This window comes from Lissotriton helveticus, chromosome 12 (genome assembly GCF_964261635.1).
Source record: "Lissotriton helveticus chromosome 12, aLisHel1.1, whole genome shotgun sequence".
In the NCBI taxonomy this organism is placed as follows: Eukaryota; Metazoa; Chordata; class Amphibia; order Caudata; family Salamandridae; genus Lissotriton; species Lissotriton helveticus.
The window spans coordinates 699,522,928-699,550,925 of NC_136073.1; the positions used below are offsets into that span (position 1 = coordinate 699,522,928).

The 27,998-nt window shown below is 49.1% G+C and overlaps 1 protein-coding gene across 7 annotated transcripts in view; it reads left to right on the forward strand.

The window, feature by feature from the left end:
* CNOT1 (CCR4-NOT transcription complex subunit 1) overlaps window positions 1-27,998 on the forward strand; it is a 1,826,813-nt gene that overhangs the window by 948,032 nt on the left and 850,783 nt on the right. For 6 of the 7 annotated variants that reach the window (XM_078668607.1, XM_078668606.1, XM_078668608.1 and 3 more), the window contains 3 exons: window positions 8,141-8,427; window positions 10,033-10,111; window positions 10,796-11,026. In XM_078668607.1, the coding sequence (XP_078524733.1) occupies window positions 8,141-8,427; window positions 10,033-10,111; window positions 10,796-11,026 (597 nt within the window). The remainder of the gene's footprint in view (window positions 1-8,140; window positions 8,428-10,032; window positions 10,112-10,795; window positions 11,027-27,998) is intronic. The other variant, XM_078668612.1, reaches the window with a different exon arrangement.

Here is a 27,998-nt window from a genome sequence, read left to right on the forward strand (position 1 = left end):
TGTGATCCTCGCACCCGTGGTAACTGGCGGATGAAGGTCAAGGGTGCCATCGAGCACGTTCCGATGCCGGAAGTAGGTAGTGGTTTTTACTCCCACTACTTACTGGTTCCAAAGAAGGACCAGGGCCTGCGTCCTATCTTAGACCTTTGGAACGCCAATCGTTTCTTCTGGAAGGAGAAGTTCAAGATGCTCACACTTGCTCAGGTCTTGTCTGCCCTATACCCGCAAGACTGTATTGTAGCGTTGGAATTTCAGGACGCTTATTTTCATATCCCAGTCCTGCCGGCCCACTGGTGTTACCTGCGGTTCACAGTAGGCCACGAGCACTTTCAGTTCACTCTGCTCCCTATCGTCCTTACCAGTGCCCCTCGGGTGTTCATGAACGGGATGGCAGTGGTCGCAGGTCATCTGCGCAGAATAGGGGTTTGTCTTCCCCTATCTCGACGACTGGCTGTTGAAGGCGGACTCGCTCCAGGCAGTAGTTTCCCACCTCCAGACTACGGCTGACCTACTGCATTTGATGGGGTTCTCCATCAACGTGCCAAAGTCGCACCTGGTTCCTTCCCAGAAGCTCCTCTTTATCGGAGCAGTTCTGGACACGGCGCAGTTTCGGTTTTATCCTCCCCAGCAGCGAGTCTGGTATATTCAGGCTATGATTCCGATCTTTCAGCCTCTATAACTGCTTTCGGTCAGGATGACCCGGCGGTTGGGCTTGATGGCCTCCTGCATCCTGTTGGTAGATCATGCCAGATGGCATACGTGGGGCAGGCTCTGCAGTGAGACCTAAAGTCCTAGGGGGCACAGCATCAGGGCAACCTGTCGATCACGCCCAGATCTCGGAGGGCACTGCACGACAATTGCAGTGGTGGCTCACGAATCGTGATTGGGTCAATGGCAGATCCCTCTCCCTTCCCCTACCGGCGCACACAGTGGTGGCAGATGTGTTCCACCTGGGATGGGATGGGGTGGCCACATGGGAGAGGTGGAGATCATTAGCCTATGGTCTCCGGCGGAGTCCGGGCTCCACATCAACATTTTGGAGCTTCGGGCGAGCCGACTTGCACTGAATGCATTCCTTCCCTCTGTCAGGGGAAGTATGGTGGAGGTCTTCAGACAACACAACCGCCATGTGGTACTGCAACAAACAGGGCGGGTGGGGTCGTGGACCCTATGTCAGGAGGCTCTACGCCTTTGTACATGGCTGGAACATCGGGGCATTTCATTGGCGGTTAAACACCTGGCAGGTTCTCTGAACGCCAGGGCGGACAAATTCAACAGTCTGTGCCTGATGAATCAGAAATGGCGTCTGCACTCTGACCTGGCGCAAGGTCTTTCAGCAGTGGGGAGACCCTTGGTTAGATCTATTTGCCACCGAAGAGAACCCGCAATGTCATCAGTTCTGCTTGTTGGAATTTCCAAGGCGGCACTCTCTCGGCAACGCTTTTCGTTGTGAGTGGAGTTGCCGTCTGTTTTACGCCTTTCTGCCTATTACACTTCTGCCCAGAATGCTGAAGATCAGGCGTGACCAGGCCCAAATCTGTGGCTCTGTATTGGGCACGAAGATACTGGTGTCCCAAGCTACTTTGCATGGCCATTGATCCATCGATCCGACTGCCTCTTCTGGAGGATCTTCTGTTGCAGCAGCTCTGGACGGTTGTCCTCCCGAACCTGTCCAGCCTCCACCTCCATGCATGGAGATTGAGCGGAAACACTTGACAGCTTTCGACCTTCCTTCCGAAGTGTGTGATGTCATTCTGGTTACCATGTAAAGAGGAAATGGATAACTCAATCAACCCTTGTAGGCTTGGGCAATGAGCAATTAAGGTAAAAAGTGACTACAAGGGATTTCATTTATCTATTGACTTGTGATCAATTTGAGTTAGATTTATTTATTTATTTATTTATTTATTCAAAGTTTTATATAGCGCGAACAAGATCTTTACAGATATCGGAGCGCTTCACAATGACAGGGTAGGGGCAGTAGGAATGAACAGAGGTAGTAGATAACAAAGATCTAACTCTAATGTATCCATAGGATGACAACAAAACTTTTCTTTAGTGGAAACAGTCAATGATAAATGAGGAAGGGAAGAAACACACGAAGGAATGATTTTATCTGAAAAATATTGTATTGAATGAATCAAACAAACGTATATACGGGGATATAATGAACACATCAATGAACGCAAAAAGTGTTATGGACAAATGTATGTACTAATCAACAGGTCCAAAGTCCAAAGTCCACATTTGTAAAGCGCACAATCACCCGTAAGGGTCTCTAGGCGCTGGGGGGCCGTCGGGAAGATTAAGCGAGCTATTGCCCAGAGTCACATGGTGCTGGGCTAACCCGGAGCCGGGGATCGAACCGTGGTCCCCAGATTCCAGCGTCAGTCGCCCTGGCGCCACACCTCTCCCACATATACACACCCACATATACACCCACACACCCACACCCACACACCCACACCCACCCCCCCACACCCACACCCACACCCACACCCCCACACCCACACCCCCACATATACACCCACACACCCACACCCACACAAAATCATGGACAATAACCAAGTCAGACAATGTACGATGGTTAATTCTTGGTGCAGGTGAATTGCTTTTGGAGATGATGGAGAGGTCGACGTTTCGGTCTTGGTTGCGGATGTCTAAAAGACCATCATCAGGACAGTAATATTTTTGCAATGAGTGCCTCTCTGCAGTAAGGCGAAAAATGCTCAAATGGATGGATCACTAGAGGTGAATAGATACAACGCTCTAATCTGTCAGTTAGTTGCACAGATCCAATGTTACTATCTGAAACCGGCAAAGTTGTCAGGTCAGATGAAGGCGTGATCTGTAATTTGGCAGGCGCTTCTAGGATGTAGCGTGTTCCGTGCCTCAGCAATTTATGATTTAACTAACTCATAAATTGATCACAAGTCTCCGCCTCAGCCGCAAACTCCTGTAATGTGGCGGGAGGTCGCCGGGGCTCGGGTCGCATCCCCGAACCCCTCCCGGTCCTTTGACAAGGTGGTCCAGTCTAAGGCCGAGGTGACGCCGCTACGGCGCTGGCAGCAGCTGGACCGTGCAGAGCCACAGGGGTAGGTGAACCCTCCTCCTCCCGCTCCGGGGCGAGGCCGGGTGCGGACCCCTCTGGCCCCTCTCGTCTCTCCCCACCGGCGGATGCCTCGCCTGAGAGCGAGTCGGAGGATGGATCGTCCCTGGCACCACCATGTGTGTTGTGGAGCGATCTCCACCTCATTCTGGCGGAGGGCTTCGTGTCACTCCCCAGGCCCGTTTCGTTCCACCGCGCAGGTGGCTGTCTCTACGGGGGTCGGGTGGGTGCTGTTCCGGTGCGCTCTTGGGCCGGTTTGACTCCAGCTCCACTCCGGTGCGGGGTGACTTGGAGGAACCTTGTCTGGCGACGCCGGATGGTGCCGACAACCTGCTTCAGGCAGTTGACTCTACGGCTCCGCGCAGGGGTCGTACTGCGGATTAGTCTTCGGACACTCCTCCGGAGGCTGGCTGTATATTGGTGTCCTCCTCCCCGGATACTGGTCGCCGTGTGATGTCTTTTTCACTGGCGTCTAAAGGGCGGTTCCCTGCCCTTCCTGAAGCAGAGGTGTTTGTCGCAAGAGCGGCCGTTACCTCATTCTTTGGCACCTTCTGACTTCCAGGTCTGGCCCTTGCACGTCCCGCTTGGCCTCGGGGACGAGCGCCTTAGTTTGCAGCCGTCGCCCACGGAGGAGATGCTTTCTCCACCGAGGGGCCCTACGGAGGCGGGTACGGCCTTAGCTCACGCGGTGTCCACGGCTGTGGGCATCCGGCGCATGGGTGACCCGGTGGCTCACTTTTCAGCGGACCATCCATTGGAGGTCCTCCACCAGGGCTGTGGTCGGAGGGAAATTATACTTCCTTTTGAAGGTTCGCTCCTTTCTTCCTTGATGGGGACTTGGAGGCGTCCTGCCTTCGAAGACCTGGTGCCTCAACATCTTCTGCACTGGCACCTCCTGGCGCCGCTTCAACCTGCATGCTTTTCCCTCCACCCCTCTGCCTTCAGTCTTCTTTTGCAGACTGCTTTTCCCTCCCTGCCGCCTGTTGACTCCGCCGTCCGGTGAGGCCCGCTGGCTGGACTCTTGGGGCCGCAACACGTTTGCCTCGACCAGCGCTGCCCTGCGGGCCCTTAACACCTTGTGTGTGCTGGCTAGGGCCTCCTCCTGTTTGTGGGACTCGGCTGAGTCTCTGGGATCAGCAGTGTCCCAGGAGGGTGGTCAGGTGGACGTACTGCACCATGCGTAGGAGAGCCGGGAGCTTGCAGCGTTTATTCTCCGCTCTGGACATATCAGAGGTGCTGGGCTGGGCCATGGCTTCCTCGGTCGCTCTCCGCTGCCATGCTTGGCTTCGGGATGGTGTATTCCCTGAGAACATTCGGGAGCGACTCATCGACCTTCCGTTTGATAGCAGCCTGTTGTTCCATGCCCTGGCTGATTCCGCCATCCAAATGCTCTCGGCAGGGCTCTGTCCTCCTCTGCCTTACCCTCCTCCTTCTCCTCCTCCTCCGTCCCCTCCTCAGTGACTCCTGAGTTGGGTTTATTCTGGGCCTTTTTACGCCGGTTGTTCTGGCTATGGAGTGTGTTTTCTAGACATTTGCCCCCTTCCGTGAAGCTTTGGCATTGTTGGCTGCTGGACGGCCCCTTTGTTGATTGTGTGTGTGTTCTGCCGGAGTTGATGCGCAGACTTGCCCCTGAGATTAGGCCTTCTGCTTTGCTTGAGCTGCTTGTCAAGCCTTCGCGGGGTGTTTTTTTCCCCCGTGGCTCTTTTGTTTTTTCTCTGCTGCAGAAGTTCTTCCAAAGATTGTTCCCATGTCTTGGGACTTAATGTGCCCTATGTGGGGTAGTGGTAGATGTCATATGGCTTGCGCTCTGCTAGGGGGTTCTGGCCGTTTTCGGTGCCTGTTCTCTATGGTGTTTATGTAGGTTGCGTTGCTTCCTGAGGTCGTGTGCGCGGCCTCTCGTAGTGGTGTGCCCTGGCATCTCCTTTTCTCCCTGCTCCTACCCTGAGGTCTGGGATGATCCTGTGTTCTCCCTTGCCAGACTTCACCTACTCGGCCTTCCCTGGGCCTCGGGCTGTTCTTCTTGCTTCTGGCGGCTTTGACTGCCGACGCTGTTCCGGCTGGCAAGTTGCTCTCCATCTGGAGTGGGTTTGCCTTCCTTTCCCTGGGTGTTACAGGCATCTTCTTCCCCTCTTCCTGTCTTGTCATTGGGTGGCAGCTGTGTTGCCTTGTGGAGAGTGCGGTGCTTCGGCCTCTCCGACCTTGCCTTTGGTTCCTCTGCTGTCCGTCTACGGGCCTCTTCAGCCTACTTCTCCCTCCTACATCCTTTTGGGGTTGTTGGGGGTCTGCTTGAGGGGTTCTTATTGCCTGGCAGGGACTAGGTTCTACCTGGTCCACAGATCGGTTTCCCTTGGGGCCCTCTGTTCTGTATTGGCTGGTGGGTACCTTTCGCAGACCCTCCTTCCCACAGGGTATTGCTAGGGTATCTATTGTACGTGAAGGAATCTGCGGCTAGTAGTCTCTATCAGATGTACGAGTTACTTACCTTCTGTAACGATCTATCTGGTAGAGGCGATTCTATCCGCAGATTCCTTCTGGGCCCACCCTTTCTCCCCTATTCTGCGAGGACCCTATGGTTAGTATTCGGTACTCTCCTCCCGGTGGGGGGCTGTATCTCCTGTGAGTGACTTCTTTGTTCTTGACGAGTGGCTCCGTCTGGGGGCGGTTCATTCCTCCTTTAGTTCTTTGGAGGATGGGGTTCCGGTGTTCCGGTGCCCTGCTGCTTGGGCTACTCCAGGTTTTGGGGGGATTGCTTTCTATCCCTGTCCTCACTCCCTTCCTTCCATTGCTATTCTCTGATTAATGGTTGCCTGGCCATGTCTTGCCCTTGTCCCTTGTGGGTGGTTGCCCTCTGTTGGGGTGGCTTGGAGGTTTGTTGTCCCGGTCTGTCTTGGGACTGGTCCCCTTCCTTGCTTGGGATGGGGGTGGTGGGTTTCCTACGTGTACCATGACTTTTACCCATGTTCCTTGCCTATGGGGCACAGGGATGGGAGGCTGTCTGTGCTGGCAGGGGAGCTGCGCAGGGCTCTGCTTGCTGCTTCTTCTTTCCCTACCTTGGGTTCTGCGGTGTTGACACTACTGTGGGTGGTGGTGTTAGTCACTGTTTCTTTCCAATTTTTCTGCTCTTCACACACTGTTCTCATGCTTCCACAGTTTTTTATCTGGCGGTTCCGCGTTGTGGTGCGGAAAAGTTCTTAGAAGAAACCTGGCGTAGGTGCGCTGGGGTGGGTCTTATGTGACCTCGCTGATGTCACGTGTGCGGACGATGCCTGGGCGGAGTCGCCTGATGTCGCCCCGCCCCATAGCGCGCGGGGATGCTGTGGCAAAAAAGTTTCCGGATCCAGTCTCACGCCTGGGAGTAATTCTCTGTGAAGGAATCTGCGGCTAGAATCTTCTCTAGCAGATACATAGTTACCGAAGGTAAGTAAATCGTACATCAGAGCAGTTGTCTTGTAAGCACATTTGGCAGATTATGCATCATTTAGTCTTGTATCATAACTTCGGTTCTTGACTTCCATGAATCTGTTAATCCCTTATCCATAGATTTATGTAGCAGCCAGTGCTTAGAATGTGTTCCTAGTCCTAATGATAACTTGCAAATGACTAGATGGTCGAAATTACGTTGATGCACACGGCCCATAAAGATTGTCCGGGGGCTGGGGGGGTTTGAATATGCCTCCATAAGGGACCTTCATACATTTGGAAACTCTACATCTAGTTTGAGTCTAATATGGTTTCTCTTTCCCACGCACTTTGGAATCTTAGGAGTTTGAGTTGTCACCCTGCATTTTCATTTATTGATTAATGAGCACTGCTGCTAATGATACGATTATAATAAAACATATTTTATATAAATAAATATGAATTATTGTAAAAAAATACTTCACCTTCTATTCTCTAATAATTCATTGACCTGTATATGCAATTACCATTAAGCAGTTTTCTTTTTTTTCTTATTCTACCTTGTTGGAACACTGATTGAAATTACCATCTGACCCCTGTTCCTCAAGGAGTTTATGGTTTTGTTCTATGAGCAAAAACTACCACTTGCAGTGAAATTTCTAGCCTTTGTCCTCCAAATTCGGCAGAAGTCAGGTAATGCGGTTGGGCAGATTATTAACTACACAAGAAGGAAGCTGTCAGGAATGTAGTCCAGTTTAAGTCTGACCTAGACCCCGCTTTAGTTTCTCCAGCCTCATGATTTCCAAAAGTGGATACAAATTCTTGCAGCGGTATACATAGAAGGGCCTTTACTGGATCCTCTTCATAATTTGGTCTGTTCAGCTGTCATTAGTATTTTGCTTTCTACCATCCTAGCACAGAGCATGGTGCTATGGTCAGCCCAAATCATCCATTGTCTGTTTATTCTGACTGCTGTTTGATTATTCCTTTCTGCCAAATAGTCTATTCAGTGGCAGGTCTGGTGAGACAGTCTTTTTTAAACAGTATTTTGAGTCTTACTTTTCTTTCTTAAAACATTGGCATGGCAATTGTTACTACTTATTGCTTTTAAACTTTCAATGCCTATTTGCACAAATTAAATGGATAAAATGTCTCCTAATTGCTAGTGCGGACAATTTTGACTTTGCCAATGCTTGTTTTTGCATATGTGGGGGTTTGGGGTAGGCTCTATGTGCACCTAAGCTATCTTTGAACCTCTTTGCAGTAATTTTACGTTTGCTATCCAAAACGTATTCACTGATTTAGTTTGCACTAGTGTTAATAGTAGACAATGCTTTTTACATCCAGTATGTGAATGGTATTCTAAGTTTAGTATGTGTTCTTATGAGTTACAAACAATTGCAATGTAATTTAGGACTAACAAGTACTTTTTGACTTTACTGCTACTTAGCAGACTGCTACATCTCTAGACTTTAAGGTGAAAGGATTTGTATGTTTGAAAGGAATGGTTAATTTTCGTTATTGCAATGCTCATTTGTCAATGGCTTCGTAGTGCTATTTTTATACTATGTAGCGCATGAGGAAGCCATTGTGGGCTGTTAATGGTAACTGGGTTTCTAATTTTGTTTGCAGGTGTTAGAAATGCTGCAGAGGTTTAAAGACTCCACCATTAAACGCGAGCGAGAGGTGTTTAACTGTATGCTAAGGAACTTGTTTGAGGAGTACCGCTTTTTCCCCCAGTACCCAGACAAGGAGCTGCACATAACAGCCTGTCTCTTTGGCGGGATCATAGAGAAAGGACTGGTCACATACATGGCATTGGGCCTTGCCCTACGCTATGTCCTTGAAGCCTTACGCAAGCCTTTTGCCTCCAAAATGTATTATTTTGGCATTGCTGCACTAGATAGATTTAAAAATAGGTGAGTCTGCTGCTCTTGTGACTTCATTTGTTCAAAATTGTTTTTTGTTTTTATCAAACAATGTAGATTTTTTTTTAGTCTTACGGGTTGAAATAAAAATAGAGGGCACGTAGAAAGTTTTTGTAAATAAGCAGATTTTGTTAAAGATTTGTTGAGGTGGAATGACCTGCTTCATTCCATACTGAGCAGGGTAGTTTTGTATGTAAAGCCATATAGTTTTATTGCTCCCACTCATGGGTGGACTTGGGGGTGGGGGTTGTGGGTATTTTGGATTATTGGGTAAAGTTCAATTAAAATATGTAGCTGAGGTCTGATATAAATGCAGAGCTTAGTGTTTCGTAAAACTGTAAATTAGCAAAAGCTGTTTTTCTAGGTCTAGACTGCTTCTCAGTCTATATCTACGTGTGCCCACATAACTAAATGCGAAGAATCCCATTTGTAACCAAATGGCTATGTGTAATCATCTCAAACCTGATAGTTATTTTTGATACTACATTTCTTCAATGCAGTCACTTCAAGTGATCTAAAGGTTCTCTAGAGTAATGTAGGACTTCTACTTAGGAATGACTCCATTGCACTATGTGCCTTTTAGGGCACCAAAGAGCTATTGCTTAATCTGTTATAACTTTGTTCCCTCATAGACCTCCACGTTTTGACTTCATGGAAGCCTCAGATACATCTGGTCTGTGCGATAAGGCATTTATGTTCCTGAGATCTCCACCTGCTCTTGATAGTTTATTGTACCTATATTCATGGAGGTTCATATGACTCCTTAGACAACTATTAAGCTTTCCTATTTGCACAACAGTTTGAACTTCACATTCTCTTGTGAAAATTATAATTGGGTAGCAGTAAGCGTCTAAGAACCCTCATTGCAAAGACCTCTTTGCTACTCAAATAAGCATGCTGTAGAAACTCCCATCCCTTTTCTTGCACTTTCAGTGTGAGTGCCTTAGCCTGGTCCGCTAATCCGTGTTGACATGGACACCCATTTTGTTGGCTTTGAGGTATACTAGCCCCCAAAAACCGCAAAAAACCTGTTTGAGCATTATAATACTCATTTCGCATTATCTAGTCAGCTACAGGTACCTTGCTTTATGGTGGTACTTCAGTCATTAGACTCAAGATACAGAGAGCTAGAAGTCTTAGATGTGACTGTTTGCCTTCATTCCCCTAGGATTTCTGGTGTTAACACCGAGCAACTTTCCCATTGCTAATCTTGCTTTCAAGTACTATTACGGGAAGCACCCAACTTATCTGGAAGTCTAGTGTGAGCTTCCATCAGCATCATCCATTGTGCAGATGCATTTATTTGTTTACGCCTAGGTCTGCCCATGTAACATATTACTATGGTATGGTTATCCGTGTGCTGCCTGACTGTCATCCAGTTGGCAGGTCACCTGGAAGAGATTGTTGCAATCTCCCCCTTTGCTGACATATTCAGTAGACTTGATAGATCGATGGAGGTTGATCGTTGTAGATAGGTGCCTGTTGCACAGTGAATGTTGCTCCAGGAAACAGTAGGTTATTGCATTTTTGCATTCTTGATGTTATGCATGTTCTCGTGCTCTTTCCCTGACTGATTAATATTTTTGCCGCTGACAGATTGAAGGACTATCCCCAGTATTGTCAGCACTTGGCTTCTATTAGTCACTTTATACAGTTCCCTCATCACCTACAGGAGGTGAGTGTTTAAATAAAATTGAATTTGTACATTTAAAAATAGCTTTTGAGGGGTGGGATTGGGCTCGTGAAGGTGTAGAAAGTTATGTTTGCAAACTAAAGCCTGCTGTCTACCATCCATTTGCACTCCTTGCATAAGCCTTGCGATTTGCCTCTGCCCTGGCATGGAAAACAAGTTTTTGTTACATTTCTTATGAGTTCACCCCATTTGAATTCACAAATTCTATCCAGCGCAGAGGTCCATTGCAAAAATCCCTAGGTTAGCGGTGTGCTTTGGACCAAAAAACGGGTGGTGATTAATCTCATTTTGGCCTAGTTAATATTTGGGTTATAGAATTAAGAAATTGCACATGGCTTAAATTGGTGTTAAACGTAGCATTTGCAGCTTTAAAGCTTTTTTCTTTAAATGCACCTCCTTAAGAAACAAATTGTACAATCTGGAGTAACCCTTAACCTGCATTTTACATACTTTTAAAGGCTGGGCAGTAAATACAATCTGAAATTCCTTATTTCCAACTTGTGTGGGTGGGGGGAAAAAGTGGTGTCCGAAACGTTAGTTGCCCACACTGTTCTTTAAGAAATTTATGGATTTCTTTTGCTCTTTGCACAGTTTATTTAAAGGGACTGTTTTGTTTCTCTGTTTAAGTGATTGTGGTTTCAGTAACTTTTTTTTCCTGCACTTTAGTATATAGAGTATGGTCAACAGTCTCGAGATCCTCCAGTGAAGATGCAGGGTTCCATCACTACTCCAGGAAGTATTGCACTTGCTCAGGCTCAGGCCCAAGCCCAAGTTCCAGCCAAAGCTTCTCTTGCAGGTCAAGTCAGCACGATTGTCACCATCTCAACCACTACCACCACTGCAAAAACGATCACCATCACCAGGCCTACAGGTGTCAGCTTTAAAAAGGATGTACCAGTAAGTTATTTTAGTGAGCAGGATAAAGTATTTCCCTACTGCATTCTTTATTCTGGTATTAATTGTAACACGTTGTCCTGAAGATGCAGTTGCTTAAGAACATGGCTCAGTCTTATTGGTGGGTTTTAAAATTGAAGGGACTGTTTTTCACCTGGAGCGAGTGTTTGGTAAAATAAAAGCTGTGGCTTGTGAATTTTCTAAGGAGTAAATTAGTCCACCTTACTGCTCTGTCCCTCTTGAATGTATTGTTGGTAATTTGCACTTGGATTATGAACAGTTTTTTATTAGTATGGTTTTGCAGTCCCTGTCAGTAATGTGTGCTATGACTCTGCAAACGTTTTTGCAGACTGGAGTCTAGTTTGTGTCAGTCTGTGGTCAGAAGGATGACTTTCAGGTATGAGTTTTTGGTAACACCTCAGAGCTGTATCCAGTTGCTTATTTTCGATGTTGGTATGGTTGCCTATTGCCTGAAAAATTTGGGCTAAGATGATAGAAGTAACAAATCTTGTTGAATTCCGTATTTTCCAGTCAATTGCATATTCAAACTTAGATTTCTAAGGCATGTTATTTAAGGTGGAGTGTGGCATGTCTTTGTGGACTGTGCTGTTGAGCCTCTTGACACCTAAGCATATGGCATTTCTGATGGATACTTCTAACTGCAGATTGCGCACATTTTTAATCTTGCCAGACTATCTATTGCTCCAAATAGCCCATAGGTGGCACCATTTAGCTCTGGCAGCCTCGTCCCACCTCCGAAGTGATAGCCCACACCCATATATAACCTCTACACGTGCATGTTGCTGTCAGTTAACATTTTCTGCACCCTTCAATGTCAATCTGGAGCCCCCTGTCTGTTCTTCACTGACTTCCAAAATGTTTTGTTTGTAGCATGTAGCATATATGGCTGTAGATTAACATGCTCTGCATACTCCTGCCATATGGTGTTGGGCTAAGTTTTTTTTTCTTCGAAGAAGCTTAGAGTCTTGGAATGTTGTGAGATTCCTCCCTTAGTTCTAAATGCAAATCCATCTTAGATTGTTTTTCTGCCGTTTCTTCAGGTGAGTTTAACAGCTCCAAGATAGATGCAGTTCTTGAGGCCTTTAAAGCCACAGCTACTTCACTTTCTGAGACTAATGACTCTGAAAACTATCAGTGCTTGGTCAACTGCTGTTAGAGTTCTCCTGAAGGGCACACTCCTATATTTCCTCTAAATGAGACTGCTTCACTTTGATGCCCCGATGACTGGCTGTAAGGAAATGGAATGTATTATATGGTGTGGTTGTGCAACCTCACTGTAATACTCACCATCTACTTTAGATCTAGTAGATTGTTTGTTAAACTGTTAGCTCAACTCAGGGTAATTGTGACTCTAAGCCATCAGGCTTACATAGATTAACAAGTGTAAAACATTTAAACAGCACCTAAACATTTGGAGAAGAAATACATGAAACACTTGAAATCCAACAGTTTTTGAAAATGGACTGTATTTTTAAGTAATTTTAGACCAGAAAAAGATCCACCAGAGGATTCAGGAGATGCAGACCCTGAACAAACATTGGCAAATTAAACTAATTTGACACAAAGAAGCATTTTTCAAGATAACCTTGGTAAGTGTCAATGTGGTTTGTTTAAGTTAATCTAGGTGAGCAACTCCATCAGGGTGCCATCTGGCTGGACCAGCAATGTCCTCAAACAATTGCCTCAAGAAGAAAAGCAGTGTTCAGTCAAGTGTCAGTGGTTCCTTGCCATTGTCTTCAATTGAGTGGCCATAATTCAAGGGGTGCAGAATGCTGAAGATGCTGCAGTTCGGTGTCTTTGTCTGGATATTACTCCGTGAACTTGCATGGTAAGGTGAACCTGGCCACTGGTGTCAACATCCCTCAAAGTCCTCTTGAGCTTCACAGAGTGCAGTTGCCACTGGTCTACCAGTCGCCCGGTACAGCAGTTTTGTATGTTCCCTTTTTTATCAGTAACTTGCCTTCTGGGCAAATAAACTGCCTTCTGGCGACTCCACCAGACTAGGCCGGGTCTGGTGGCTCGGTGGAATATTGCATCCACTGCAGCAAAGTTGTTCTTAGACCTAATCCAAAATTCCTGCCAAAAGTGATTACTCCTTTTCACCTTAACCAATCAGTAGAGTTACCAGTGTTTTTCCAAAAACCAGACTCTGTTGCGGAAAGGGCTTTACACACCCTAGATGTTAGAAGAGCTCTTTTATACTACACAGACAGGACTAAATCCTTCAGAAAGACAGAACAACTATTTGTATCTTTCTCTCCCCCACACAAAGACAATCCCATATCTAAAGGAGGACTTGCCAGATGGATTGTAAAGTGTATTCAAATATGCTTTCAAAAAGCTAAATGTACACTAACAGTTCCTCCTAGAGCGCACTCCACTCGCAAACTAGGAGCCTCTATGGCTTTCTTATGAAACATACCACTAGAGGACATATGTAAGGCAGCAACATGGTCTACCATACACACCTTCACTAAACACTATTGTGTTGACGTGCAAGCCAAGCAGCAAGCTGCAGTAGGCCAAGCTGTCCTTAAAACACTTTCAGTATGTTGCAACGGATACAAGCGACCACCGCTAGGGGAGACACTGCTGCACAATCGTTGCTAAATGTACAATCTGCAGCTCATATGCCTCAAACGGAATATGCTACTTACCAGTATGCATCTGTTCTTGGCATGTAGAGCTGCAGAGTTGTACATGCCCTCCCGCCTCCCCGGGACTTGTATCCGTTCCAGTGCTCATCTTACTTAGATGCACACGCATGGACATCCTTTCTCTTTACTTGTACTAACTCCATCATTTCCCATCATGGCGAAAAACAATCTGAGGATGGAGTCGATGACCATGCGCAGTATTGTCCAAGGGAGGAGTCACCTATCTCGTGACTACAAAGACTTCTTCCAAGAAGACAACAACCTGCAATCATCCGAGCCCAACACCAGGTGGCGATCTATTGCTAAATGTACAACTCTGCAGCTCTACATGCCAAGAACAGATGCATACTGGTAAGTAGCATATTCCTTTTGCAGCTTGAATCTTTTCTGGATTCATATGGTGTGCATTATTCGGCCATCTAGTGGTTGGGTCAGTAATTGTATTCGCCCATATTCCCCCCCCCCCCTTTTTTTTTTTTTGGTTGGTGGGCATCGACATACCCCCATTTGGTGTCCTGTGACGTCAATGTGCTTCTTCCGGAAGCTCCCACCTTTGGTCGCCATCTTCAGATTATTTTTTTTCTGCTGTTGGGTCTGAATCGATACGGAAGGAGCTTCTTAGATTTGGAGAGAAGAATCAATGAAAATAAGTTGTAAACTTCTGCAGAACAGTGATACAAGTTTCTGATAGATACATCTGCCTTGTGTATTCCTCACCTTGTGAATATCCCCCTGCGCCAGCAGCTTCCGGAAATTCTTTTTGTAGCTTCGCGCCGACGTGGTCCGACGTCAGAGGCACGGCATCGCGCGCGACTCCGCTGACGTCCCCGACCCCATATCAGGCCCAGGCCGGCGTGATGACATCAGTTCCCTTTTTTCCGCGTCGTCAACGCTAACGGTTTTCTAGGGATCGTCTGTAGCTTTTACAGTAACTTTGTGTTCGAGGCATGTGGGCGGCTGAATTTATATCTATGCATAGATCGATGCCTAGTGTTGGGTCCGGATGATTGCACATTGTTGTCCTGGAAGAGTCTTTGAAGTACCACGAGATAGGTGGCTCCTCCCCTGGACTACTGTGCCCATGGGCATCCCCTCCATGCTCAGATTGTTTTTTTCCGCCATCGGTTTCGGATGTACTTTCTTAGCTTAAGTTAGGAATATATATAAAAACTCTTTCTCAAGGCCAAAAGGCCTTCGGGGCGTCGGTATTGTCTTTCGTTCGGTGCCTTATACTTGTTTCCAGTTCTTGGAATACGACGCCGAAGACAGATTGCCTTTCGACACCAAAGGCCCCATCGACGATCGACGATGGAACGGAGTCCGTTCCAGCGCTGCCCCGCCTGCAACTCAAAATACCCTAACATCGATGTGCACCCGGTGTGCAATAAATGTCTCACCAGACCACGACGAGGCCAGCTGCATGGCCTGTTCGAAGTTCAGATCGAAGAAAACTCTTCGTCTTCGAAGCGCTGCACGACAGTCGGCGCGGGACTCGGCACCCGATCCAGAAAATATCTTCGGGGGTGATGACTAGGAGGGTGTACGAGAAGAGGATCCTGCTCAGCACTCGGATCCCGCATCGGAGCAAGACTCAGGTTACGATGAGGACGAGGGAGAACTCTACGTCCATGATAAAGACATCGTCGAGGTAGGAGACGACGCACAACCTCTCGGAGCCGTCGACGCCGACTCAAGCGAGGAGCTAGGCCCAACCACAGTAGCGGGGCCCCAAACAGACTCTTCCACGGCTCAGGTCGAGGCATCGCCGGAAGGCCTTAGCCAAGATCTTCATCCACGTTCTCTAGTCCCGCTTCCAGGCCCGACTAAGAACATTTCCAAAGAGCCATCGGTCGAGCGGCCACAATCAGTTGAGCAATCGAAACAAAAACATAAAGACACAAAATCGAAACCGAAAGTGTTGACTACAACCATCTGCTCGAAGACTTCGGAGCCTCCCAAGTCGAAACGTGTGCTCGACCCCTCTGGGTCGACAGGGGGCGTCGACCCGAAGATCGGAACGACAAAGCCTGTGTCTGCTGTTAAACACGTCACTCTCACGTCGACCTCGAAGCCCAGCTCCAAAGATGGCGACTCTTCCAAGGGTCTCGAAGCCCAAAAGGCCGTCTATCCAAAGATCCAGAAGCCACAACTGGCCAAGGCCTTCGAGCCGAAAACCACCCTCGGCACAAAGGAACAAACCTCCTCGAAGACAGCAAGCGTCCCTGCTGCGCAGCAACGGATCGAGTCGACCAAAACACACAAGCACACTGACCAGTCGGTGTCAGGCAGATCGAAGTCTTCCAAGCAGGTCGGTCTGTCACCAATGCTTTCGGCGCCGATCAAATACGGCCTGCCCCCAACGGCAAGACCTAAGGCTGTCCAACTCCCAAAAGCTACAGACTCATCCAAGTCACCATCAGTAGCTGCACCCGCCCAGCCTCGAACCGAAGACGTTCAGTTCCAGCCACCGACCTACGACGAACAGTCGAAATTATACATCGACTCCGAATCAGGCAGGCTCACCGTTTACAAACGGAAAATCAGGCCTGAAACACCTATGGAGCCCTACAAGATACCACTGAAGAAAAAGAGACTCTACTACATCTCCTATCCTTTTTGAACCCATACACCCGTATGGGCAAGACTATACCTACTCACCCACACCAGTCACTGAGGATGTGGGGGAAGGGGACAATGAGGAGCAGTTTAACTATCCTATTGACACAGATCAGGATGAGTCCCAGCCATGGGCTGACACTGTTGACCCTGATGAACCACACACCACGCCTGACACTCACTCATTTCAGTCAAAACTTCGCCTACTGAAGACACTGCTGCGTTTAACGCACTCATTGAAAGGGCAGCCCTTAACCACGATGTCGACATGCACGCTGACCCTGTGGAGGAAGACTTTCTTTTTGATACATTCTCTACGTCAGAAAGAACTGTAAAGACTCTGCCTATGCTCAAAGGTGTGCTCAAACATGCCAGCGACATTTTCAAAGAGCCCACTAAAGCAAGGGTGGTGAACCCCAGAATTGAAAAGAAGTACCGGCCTGCGCCAGTGGACCCTACGCATGTCATGGGCCAACTCCCCTTGGACTCCTTAGTGGTGGCTAATGCTCGCAAAAGAGCAAACTCTCAAACAACTGGTGATGCTCCTCCTCCGGACAAAGAGTCCAAAATCTTTGAAGCTTCTGGGAAACGTGTAGCGGCTCAAGCAGCTAATATTTTGAGGATCTCCAACACACAAGCCCTGTTAGCAAGATATGACAGGGCCCATTATGACACGTTAGAGCAGCTACTGCAACACCTGCCACATGCTTATAAGGAGGGAGCAGAGATGCTCATACAAGAAGGGAAGTTGTTCTCCAACGCGTCCATTAAGTGTGTGTTGGATGCAGCTGATACTGCAGCTAGAGCCATAAACACTAGCGTGATGCTTAGACGGCATGCCTGGCTCCGCATCTCTGGTTTCAAGTCGGAAATCCAAACCACTCTACTTAATCAGCCAGTTAACCCTAACTAACTGTTTGGTCCTGAGGTAGACACCACTCTAGAAAAAATTAAAAAGGACACTGACACTGCAAAATCCATGGGGGCTCTGCAGTCTCAACAATTCAGGGGCAGTTCCTTTCGTCGCTCCGGTAACAGGGGAGCTTCTAGAGGTCAAGCATTGCAACAAGCCCAATACAACAAGGGAGGCACACAATCCACCTATAACAAGAACAATAGGGGTGGATACCGTGGGATCAGCACCAAAGGCAGAGGACGTGGAAATACCAGATCCTCCGCCGCTAACAAACTGTGACGTCTTGTCACTGCCCCCCGACCATACCACACCAGTCGGGGGGAGACTTCAGCAGTTCCTGCCAGTCTGGGAAAGCATTACCACAGACAGGTGGGTGAGACAACTTATATGTCACGGCTATTGTCTAGAGTTAACGTCCACTCCACCCAACATACCCCCAAGGCACCGTCCTATGTCCGCAGAGAACATGCACTTATTGCAGCAAGAAGTCCTATCCATGCTGCAAAGAGGGGCCATAGAACTGAACTCGTGCCTTTAGACCAGCAGGGAGGGGTGTATTCACTGTACTTCCTAATCCCCAAAAAAGACGGGTCTCTACGGCCCATTCTAGACCTCAGACCCTTAAACCAATACATCCTGTCAGAACACTGTCACATGATCACTTTACAGCAAGCTCTGCCACTGCTCAGTCAAGGAGATTTTCTAGCAACCCTAGATCTGAAGGATGCCTACTTCCACATTCCCATGCACCCCAGTCACAGGAAGTATCCCAGGTTCACCATCAACAACCAGCATTACCAGTTCAAGGTCCTGCCTTTCGGGGTCACTACTGCCCCCAGGGTGTTTACCAAATGCTTAGCGACAGTGGCCACGCATCTTCGGAGATAACACATCCATGTCTATCCGTACCTAGACGACTGGCTGGTCCAAGCAAAATTGGCCCAGCAGTGTGCCAGCCACATGTCCCGCACAATTCACCTCCTACACAGTCTAGGATTTTCACTCAATTACCCAAAGTCTCATCTTCAACCCGCCCCTGTACAACAGTACCTAGGCGCGGAAATAAACACTCTCACTGCCACGGCGCAATCAAACTCAGCGAGAGTCAACAGCATGCAGGTACTCATTCAGAAATTCAGGCCACAACACTCACTCCCAGCGCAAGTGTTCATGCAACTAATAGGCATGATGGCCTCCTGCATCTTTATAGTCCCTCACGCGAGGCTACACATGCGTCCGCTTCAGGAATGCTTGGCACGTCAGTGGAACCAGGCTCACGGACAGCTGAAGGACCTAGTGTTGGTGACCGGTCGTGCATACAACTCTCTGCATTGGTGGAACACACAAAACCTTTGCAATGGACGACCGTTCCAGGAGCCTCTACCACATTTGGTGCTAACAGCGGACGCGTCTCTCCAGGGCTGGGGAGCTCATGTCCTCCATTATACTGTGCAGGGACTGTGGACCACACAGCAGAAACGGTTACACATCAACCTCCTGGTATTGATGGCCATCTTCATGGCGATGAAGGCATTCAAGTTGCATCTCTGCAACAAAGTCGTGCTTATCCGGACGGACAACATGACTGCAATGTACTACATTAAAAAGCAGGGGGGGACACACACTCCCCACAATTCACACCTAGCACAAAGCATGTGGAAGTGGGCCATTCAGAGGAACATGTTCCTCATAGCGGAACACCTCCCAGGCAGGGACAACCAAATGGCGGACCTGCTCAGCAGGCACGGCCATCAGATGCACGAGTGGGAGATACATCCCTCGGTGCTCCAACCATATTTCTAGCAGTGGGGTCATCCAGAGATAGACCTCTTCGCCACACCAGAAAACGCAAAATGCCACACCTTCGCCACCAGGTTCCCACACCCGCAGTCTCAGGGCAATGCGATATGGATGAACTGGTCAAACAGATTTGCGTACGCTTTTCCTCCAGCGCCACTCATACCGCTAGTGGCTCGCAAACTGAGGCAGCACTCCATGACACTCATCCTAGTTGCTCCAACGTGGGCAAGGCAAGCCTGGTACACCATGTTCCTAGAACTTTCGGTGGTGCCCCACCAGCGACTAAAACTCACACCCAGGCTCCTCACACAGAGCCATGAAGATATTCAGCACCCAGATCCGCAACAGTTAAGCCTTGCACTCTGCCTCCTGAGGTCATAGAGGTTGGCTACCTAAACCTGCCCCCTGACTGTATGGACATCATCAAAGAGGCTAGAAGACCTACCACCAGGGCATGCTATGCAGCAAAATGGAAGCGTTTTGTCATGTATTGTTCCAATAATACCATTAATCCACTGGATGCTTCCACGCAAACCATCATTTGTTACTTGCTGCACCTATACAGATGCAATCTTGCGTATAGTTCCAACAGGATACATTTAGCTGCAATGGCCGCTTATCTTCAAAATAGACAGCACCTCTCCCTTTTCAGAGTGCCGGCCATTAGAGCTTTTATGGAGGGACTCAAAAGAGTCATTCCTCCAAGACACCCGCCTTCGCCTGTCTGGATCCTCAACATTGTCCTCACCAGGCTCATGGGTCCACCATTTGAACCTCTTCACTCTTGTGAGATTCAATTTCTCACATGAAAGTTGCTTTTCTGGTGGCAATCACGTCGCTCAGACGGGTTAGTGAGCTGCAAGCCCTCACTATTCAAGAGCCTTTCATTCAAATTCATGCTAATTGGGTCGTGCTGCGTACCAACCCTAAATTTATGCCCAAGGTGGTGTCACAGTTCCACAGTAACCAAACTATTGAACTACCAGTATTTTCCCCAAATCCTGATTCAGTGGCAGACAGAGCACTACACACACTAGATGTTAAAAGGGCTCTCCTGTATTACATAGACGGGACTAAAGACTTCAGAAAAACTAAACAACTGTTTGTTGCCTTCTCTCCACAGCACAAAGGCAACCCAATTTCAAAGTCAGGTATAGCCAGATGGATTGTTAAGTGCATACAAATCTGTTATCAAAAGGCTAAACGCACATTACCAGTTCCCCCACGAGCGCATTCCACACGCAAGTTAGGGGCATCCATGGCTTTCCTGGCTAACATTCCTCTAGAGGACATTTGTAGAGCAGCCACATGGACCACCATCTGTAGGAAGGTGGATATAATGACTATGGTTACCCCCAACTTTTTGCCTAGTGTTTTGCTGGTTTTTGACTTAGTTGGCCTGGGATCCTGGTATTCAGGACCCCAGGCTTCCTGCTCTCTCTGTTAAAATGGATTCCATGTACCTTAGGTGCATTTACCAATTGGTACTGGGCCACCTTATCAGTCCATGTACAGTATACCTTGGGTATCCAGGGCATAGGTATACCCAGGGCCTACCAGGGGCTGAAGCATGTATTATGCCACCCCTGGCTGGCCATCTAAATCTGACACAACTGGCTGCATGACAGCTGGGGCAAGGTGGTGTAAACACTCTTTGCTGTAGATATAGTATACCTATATCTAACCCTAAAATGGACACATATATTCCTATCAGTCACTCCTATGGAAGGCCTTATCAATCCTGAAGGCAGAGTGCTTGGAATTATGAGAGATGGTGCTCTGGCATGAGCTGAGCCCGTTTGCAGCTTGCGGAACCAAGTCCTAATAGCTGTTCCATGATAACGCTATACCATATACTCTTAAGTGCCTTATCAACCTCGCGGTTAAATGCTAACTCTGGTGTAACATTATCAAAACATGTCGAGTAAGGTGTCATACGATTTGGAATACTACCCCCTCGCCAATTCTGGCGACGGGGGTAGCATTCCACCCTTCTAGAGGGACACAACATGTATGTAACTGTGAACCCCGGTTAAAGTTAACTCGAGCCTTAGCATCACAAAATGGATGCTGCCACCACAGACACAAGTCTGACCTCCTGCTGCTGGGAGTCCTTCCTGCGAGGATGGCTTGGACAAAGTGTTTCCTGCCTTGGGAGGTGCTAGCACCAGCCCAGACAGGATTTTGTGTATTGAGGTAGGGAGGCATGAAAGGAATGAGACATGCCTGGGGCACACAAGGTGCCCTGTGCATACACCGGTTCAAACCAGTTGCTGGGGCATCCCTGCCCCAGCTCTGGCGGGAAACCGGACAAAGGATAGGGGGTGTAGCCACCCCCCCTTCCTGGTCCCACCCAGGGGAGGGACCTAGTCAGTAGTGCAGCCCCCTTTAGGAGATTAAAGGTAGGAGCTGGTCCCATTCCAAATTAGATTATCCTGAACTATTCAACAAGAAGAAACTCTGGCCTTCGACGTTGTGCTCCACAGAAGACTGAAGAATCTCCCTTGTGGACAAGGAGTGTCCGCCCTGCAACTGCAGGCACCATCAAGCGTCCAGCGGCTTCTCTTTGTCGTCTTCCCTCGAGGATCCAGAATTCAGAGCCCGACGAGACCCGGATTCCCAGACCTCTCCGACCTCTACCTACATCTGCAGCAAAGCTGAGACCCGTGGGTGCGACGAGACACGTGGGACCGGCCATCTTGAAAGAACCTGCACTTCGCTTCCAGCACGACTCCCAAGGTAAACTCGACCAAGTGCTTTGGGGACTGAGAAGCCCCAACCCCGAGCAGCCCCTGCACCGAAGATCAGCCCTCCAGCATCCACGAAATCTGCGTGGGGCCCTTCTGCTTGGTTCCTGCTCGACGCGTTGTCTGGTCACTTGCCGCCTGGCTAGTGGCCTCCTAGACGACGAACCTTTGAATTTTCACTGCTGGTCTGGTTGCTCCAGACTGGCCCTTGCTCCCTTCCAAAAGAGGGGCACCCCGGACTCTCCTAGTCCGCACCAGAGGCTTTCTTCACTCACCGCGTGGGTTGCCTTTGCCAAGGCCCGTTGCCTCCAATCCCGGATCCAACACCGCCGACAGCGAGAGCCTGCGTGGGACAGCTCCTGCCTCCATCCTGGTCGTCGAAGACTCCTCCTGGTCCACGTGGCTGCTGAGTCAAGCGTCCACTCTTCACCTGATTGCGACGACGACACCTGGTTCCTTCCTGGTTCCACTCCAGTCACTGGCTAGTGACTGTGAACATTGTCCCCTCTGCTTTCAGGTCTCCTTCAACAATCCACCCTTGGATTGCACCGGACATCTTCCTCCTGGTCGCCTGCAGCATCTTTTCTTTCAGGCTCCATTGACTTCAACGCGAGAACCCGACGCACTTTGACACCTATGCACCCGCGGCCCGTGGGTGAGGTAACAAGAGCAGTTCGGTGCTTAAGAGTAGTTTAACTGTCCTAGTGTCCAGTTCCACAGTCGTTTTAGTCCTACCTAGTCAGGATTGTCCATACTCACCTTTAACTTGAACTGTACTGTCCATAGACATTGTTGCGCATCTCGCGTGTGAGTTCACACTCTGCACACGCGTTCCGTGGGCCTCCTATTACTTACCTGAAGTTAGTATAGCGTGGTCCCATCGATCCTACAGCCTCTGGACAGCTCCATTCCTTTTACTGACTTTCACATTCCACTTACTTAGTATATGGTTTGTCGTGCCCATTGTAATTTCGTGCAACTTGTAGTGTTTTTCGTAAGAGATTGTCATGTGCTTAGCACTCTGACCTCATAAAGAGTTCAGAGGTGTTGTTATTAATAAATATACTGTTTATTTTCCTAACAACCTGTGTGGTGTCCTTTCACTTGGTATTCAAGGGGTTATATTGTGGTAAAACAGCTGGCTTCACATGCCAAAAGAGTTTAGCCTAAGACTGCTTTGTCCATGCTACCATTAGGATAGCTGGTCTATAAGGTTGACTTACAACCAATCACCATAAGGGTTGTTTGGACTGATACAAGGTGATCACTAGGACTAGTGAGCATCATATATCAGGCCAACTTCTCACGCCATCCACACATTCACCAAACACTACTGTGTGGATGTACACTCAAAACAGCAAGCTGCTGTAGGTCAAGCTGTTCTAAAAACTTTTTCAGACTGCTGCAGCTGGCTCGGGCAACCGCCGCTAAAGAGGGTACTACTATTTATTCTATGCATAGATATAAATTCAGCAGCCCACATGCCTCGAACGGAATATGCTACTTAACAGTATGCATCTGTTCTTCGCATGTAGGGCTGCTGACATTTATATCGCCCACCCTCCTCCCTGGTGCCTGTCGCAGCTGTAGCACTCAGGTTTATTCTCAAGCATGGTCATCACTTACTGTATCATACTCCATCTCTGCCACAATGGAGAAAAACAATCTGAGCATGGAGGGGATGCCCATGCGCACTGTAGTCCAGGGGAGGAGCCACCTATCTCGTGATACTTCGAAGACTCTTCCAGGACAACAATGTGCAAACATCCAATACTAGGCGGCGATCTATGCATAGATATAAATGTCAGCAGCCCTACATGCCAAGAACCGATGCATACTGGTAAGTAGCATATTCCTACTTTGTGTTGTTGGTGTTTCATTGTCTTCTCTTTCGACATGTCTTTGAAGAAGACCGGATTTAAAGCCTGTGCAGAATGCGGCAAACCATGTCCATTACGGATCCGCATGAATGCTGCTGATGGTGTCTGAGCTCCGACCACGATGTCGAAGACTGTCGGTCTTGTAGGAAAATTACCCTTAAGGCCCTCCGGGAGAGAGAAGCTAAGCTTATTGTGGCAAAGCTTAAAGGAAGTAAGGAGAAGAAGAAATTGAGGTCACGGACTCGACGCTCGAGGTCAAGATCTCCCTCGAGGTCTCGTTCGGACTCGTCCTCGGCCCATGCTGCAAGATCTTCAAAAAAGAAGCATAAGAAGAGGTCTCATGAATTCCGACATCGCTCGAGGAAGGATTCAGGTTCTAAGCCGAAGTCGCAGGTGAAGCTGGTTGAGAAAGAGATGGTGGCTTCGGAAGATCAAGACGCCGGGGGTGAGGCGTCATATAAGAATTCGCCAGGTTCGCCGAAGCAGACAGCGAATCCATCTCCGGTTCCATCCCATTCTCCGGATCGGGAGGATGAAGGTGAGCGGGAGATGGTTGGAGAGGGAGAGGCTCCATTGCCCGAAGGTCTGTCGACTCCGGTGCACCAGCCTGAAGAGGAAGTCGACGTCGTATCGACTCCACGCCCTCAAGAACAGCTTTGGGGGTTCGTACCCAACTTTTCCGTCTCCAGGTCAGGATCCGACGCATTTACTAAATGCGATATGTGGTATTTATTTCAGGGCTATGTACCCCTCTGGGGCTCCTGTTGGTCCCACGGGTCCGATGGCGTTTGGTCTTGGTGTTCCCCAAACCTATGCTCCTGCGCCCTTTATGCCAGTTTCGGCGCCGCATTGGCATTTTCTGACGCCGGTGAGGCCTTCGACTCCGAAGCCATCGTCGCCGAAGTAGTCTACGCCGAATCCTTCTACGCCGATTCCATCATCCCTGATGCCGAACCCTGAGCGACGTTGTGGGATTCTTCCTCGTCCGGCGTGGGGCTCGGCACCGGCACCGGCTTCGACGGAGCCGTCTGTGGATCCAGCGGCTTCGGATGTGAAGTGCAGGTCGAGGCGTGAAGCCCAGAGACTGATGGAGGAAGAGATATTGTGAGGAGCATTTGGAGGAGGGTGAGCTGCAGGATCCTGAGGACCCTTTTGAGGATCTTTCAGTGGCCAGTGGCCTTGAACTGTCCCCTGAATGGGATTTGGTTTCAGTACCGGACGAACCCTCTAAAGATGCGGCTCCTTACCATATTGTGATTCAGAAGGTTTGTTGAACATTGCTTTACCTACTGCTGAGTTCAAGTCAAATCTTCTCACAGAGGTCCTTCACTCTCCATCATCGGTGACTGAACCATTGCTGCCCTTTAATGATGCCCTTAAAGATCCAATTTTAGAAGTTTAAAAGAAACCTTTGTCAGCTCCTGCTGTGTCTAGAGCTGTTGCCAGGAGGTACAGAGCTGCTCCTGATGACCCAGAATTTTTATCCACTCACCCTCTGCCTCAGAGTTTGGTGGTGCAGGCTGTAGGAGAGTAGGGTCTGCAATCCTATGATCACCCAGATTTTTGCTTTTTGCTTCACTGGTTTACGACTTTCTCTGGCTGTGGGCCTGCTAATCAGACCCACAGCCTAGCTGTTCTCTCTATTCCAAATTGTACCCAGGTACTGAATTGGCACTGGGCCCTCTCCAAGTCCCTGTACCCAGGGCAGAGGTGCACCCAGAAGTCTCCCAGGGGCTGCAGCATGTATTATGCCACCCCTGGGCTGACTGACTAAACAGACACAACTGGCTGCTTGACAGCTGGGAGCAAGGTGGTGTAATCACCCCTTGCTTTAGATATAGTATACACACAGATCTCCTATCAGTCACTCCTATGGCAGGCCTTAACAATCCTGAAGGCAGAGTACTTGGAATCGTGTGAGATGGTGCTCTGGCATGAGCTGAGCCTGTCTGCGGCTTTCGGGATCTATCCCTTAGCCGTTTCCATGATAGCGTCAGACCATATACTCTTAAGTGCCTTATAATCCTCGCGGTTATGGTAACTTTGGTCTGACATTATCTAAACATGTCGTGTAAGGTGTCATACGCTTTGGAATACTACCCCCTCGCCAGTTCTGGCGACGGGGGTAGCATTCCACCCCTCTAGAGGGAGAAGCCATGTTGGTAGCCTGTAACCCTGGTTAAAGTTGAACATAGCCTCAGCTCCACAAAATGAATGCTGCCACCGAGACACAAGTCTGCCCTCCTGCTGCTGGGAGTCCTTCCAGCGCGGGAGGCTTGGACAAAGGGTTTCCTGTCAGGGGCGGTGCTAGCACCATCCCAGACAGGGTTATGTGTATCCCAGGTAGGCAGGGCGTGAGAGGAAGGTGACTGCAAGTGGCACCCATGTGCTCACTGTGCATAGGCTGGCTCAAACCAGTTCCTGGGGCACACCAGCCCCTGAGCTGGGGAGAGACCGGACAAAGGAGAGGGGTGTAACCACCCCCCTCCTGGTCCCACCCATGGGCAGGACCTAGTCGCGTGCCAGCCCCCTTTTTGAGAATAAAGGTAGGAGCAGGCCCCCTTCCCAAATGAGATAATTCTGAATCTTGACTCCTTTCCACGAAAGAACTCTTGAACTACTTCTGAAGACTCTCCCTTGTGGCTAAGGAGTAGCCACCCTGCACCTGCAGGCACCATCCAAGCATCGCGGTTTGCTGTAAGTCTCTCCTCAGGATCAAGACTGCCCAGCTCGACGAGAACCGGCTTCCCTGGCACCTCTGACCTCTACCTGCATCTTCAGCCCAGCTGAGACCCGTGGGTGTGACGAGACCTCGAGGGACCGGCCATCTTCAAGACTGCACGACGCTTGCCCAGCACGACCGCCGAGGGATCCTTGAGTGAGTGCTTTGGGGTTTGAGAAGCCCCGACCCTGAGCAGCTCCAGCACCGAAGTCCAGCCCCCTTGCATCCACGAGATCTGCGTGGGGCCCTTCTGCTCTTTGCTGCTCACCGCGTTGTCCAGGTCACTTGCCGTTGGCTAGTGGCCCTTCTGACGACGAACCACGACGACAACACCGCTGGTCTGGTTGCTCCCCTCCAACAGAGGAGCACCCCAGACCCTCCTGGTCCACTCCAGACGCCATTTTTAGTCCACCGCGTGGGCTTGCATTTGCCAAGAGTTGTTGCCCCAATCCTGGGTCCAGCGACGTCGACAACAGATACCTTCGTGGGACAGCTCGCCCCTCCATCCTGGTCGCCGACAACGCCTCCTGGTCCGAGAGACAGCAGAGCCCAGCATCGCCCACTCACCTGGTCGCGGTGACTTCGCCCGGTGCCATCCTGGTGCCCACCTAATCACTGGCTAGTGATTCAGGACTTGGTCCCCTCTGCTTACAGGTCTCCATCTTCATCGATCCAGGCTTGGATCACATCGAACATCTTCACTGGTCGCCTGCCAGCAACTTCTTCTTTCAGGCTCCATAGACTGCAACGAGGATTCCCGACGTCTTTTCAGACCTATGCAGCCGCAGCCCCTGGGCTAGGTAACCTAAGCATTTCGGTGCTCCAGCATAGCTTAACTATCTAAGTGTCCAGATCCTTTTTCGTTTCAGCTCTACCTAGGCGGATTCGTCCGATAACACTAACTTTGCATTTACTAGCCTCCATAGACTTTGTTCCGCATCCCGCGTGAGAGTGCACACTCTGCACCCGATCTCCCTAGGCCTCCTGCTCGTAATCTAAAGGTTCAGTAGTCTAGTCCTAGCGATCCCAAAGCCTCTGAGAATAGTTACTTACCTGCTAGTAATTCGCATTCCACTTTTGTAGTATATGGTTTTTCGTGCCCCTCGGGCATTTGTGTAAATTGTGCGACTTTCAGTATTTCTTTAAGAGTTTTGTTGTGTGCTTAGCTCCCTGTCTCAAAAAGAGTTCAGGGTAGTACTGTTATAAATAAATATACTTTTATTTTCATAACCACTTGTGTGGTGTCCTTTCACTTGGTGTTCAAAGGGTAAATGTGGTGGTAAAACAGCTGGCTTAACACGCCCTCTAGAGTTTAGCCTAAAGACTGCTCTTGTCCATGCTACTAGGATAGCTGGTCTATCAGGTTGACTTACAACCAATCATCAATAAGGGTCGTTTGGAATGATACATAGTGATCACTAGAATAGTGAGCACTGCATATCAGGCCAACTTCTCACAAGGAGCCCAGGGCACACTCAGTCAAAGCACATCAGCAGTCAGAAAAAGTGGGGGCATACCAATGCAAGAAAGATGGCACTTTATCACAGTCCCCCTCCTCCTTCTGAGAAGTCTGCGGATCCCTCGCCCTGCGCGGGGCCTTCCTTGGACTCGCCGGT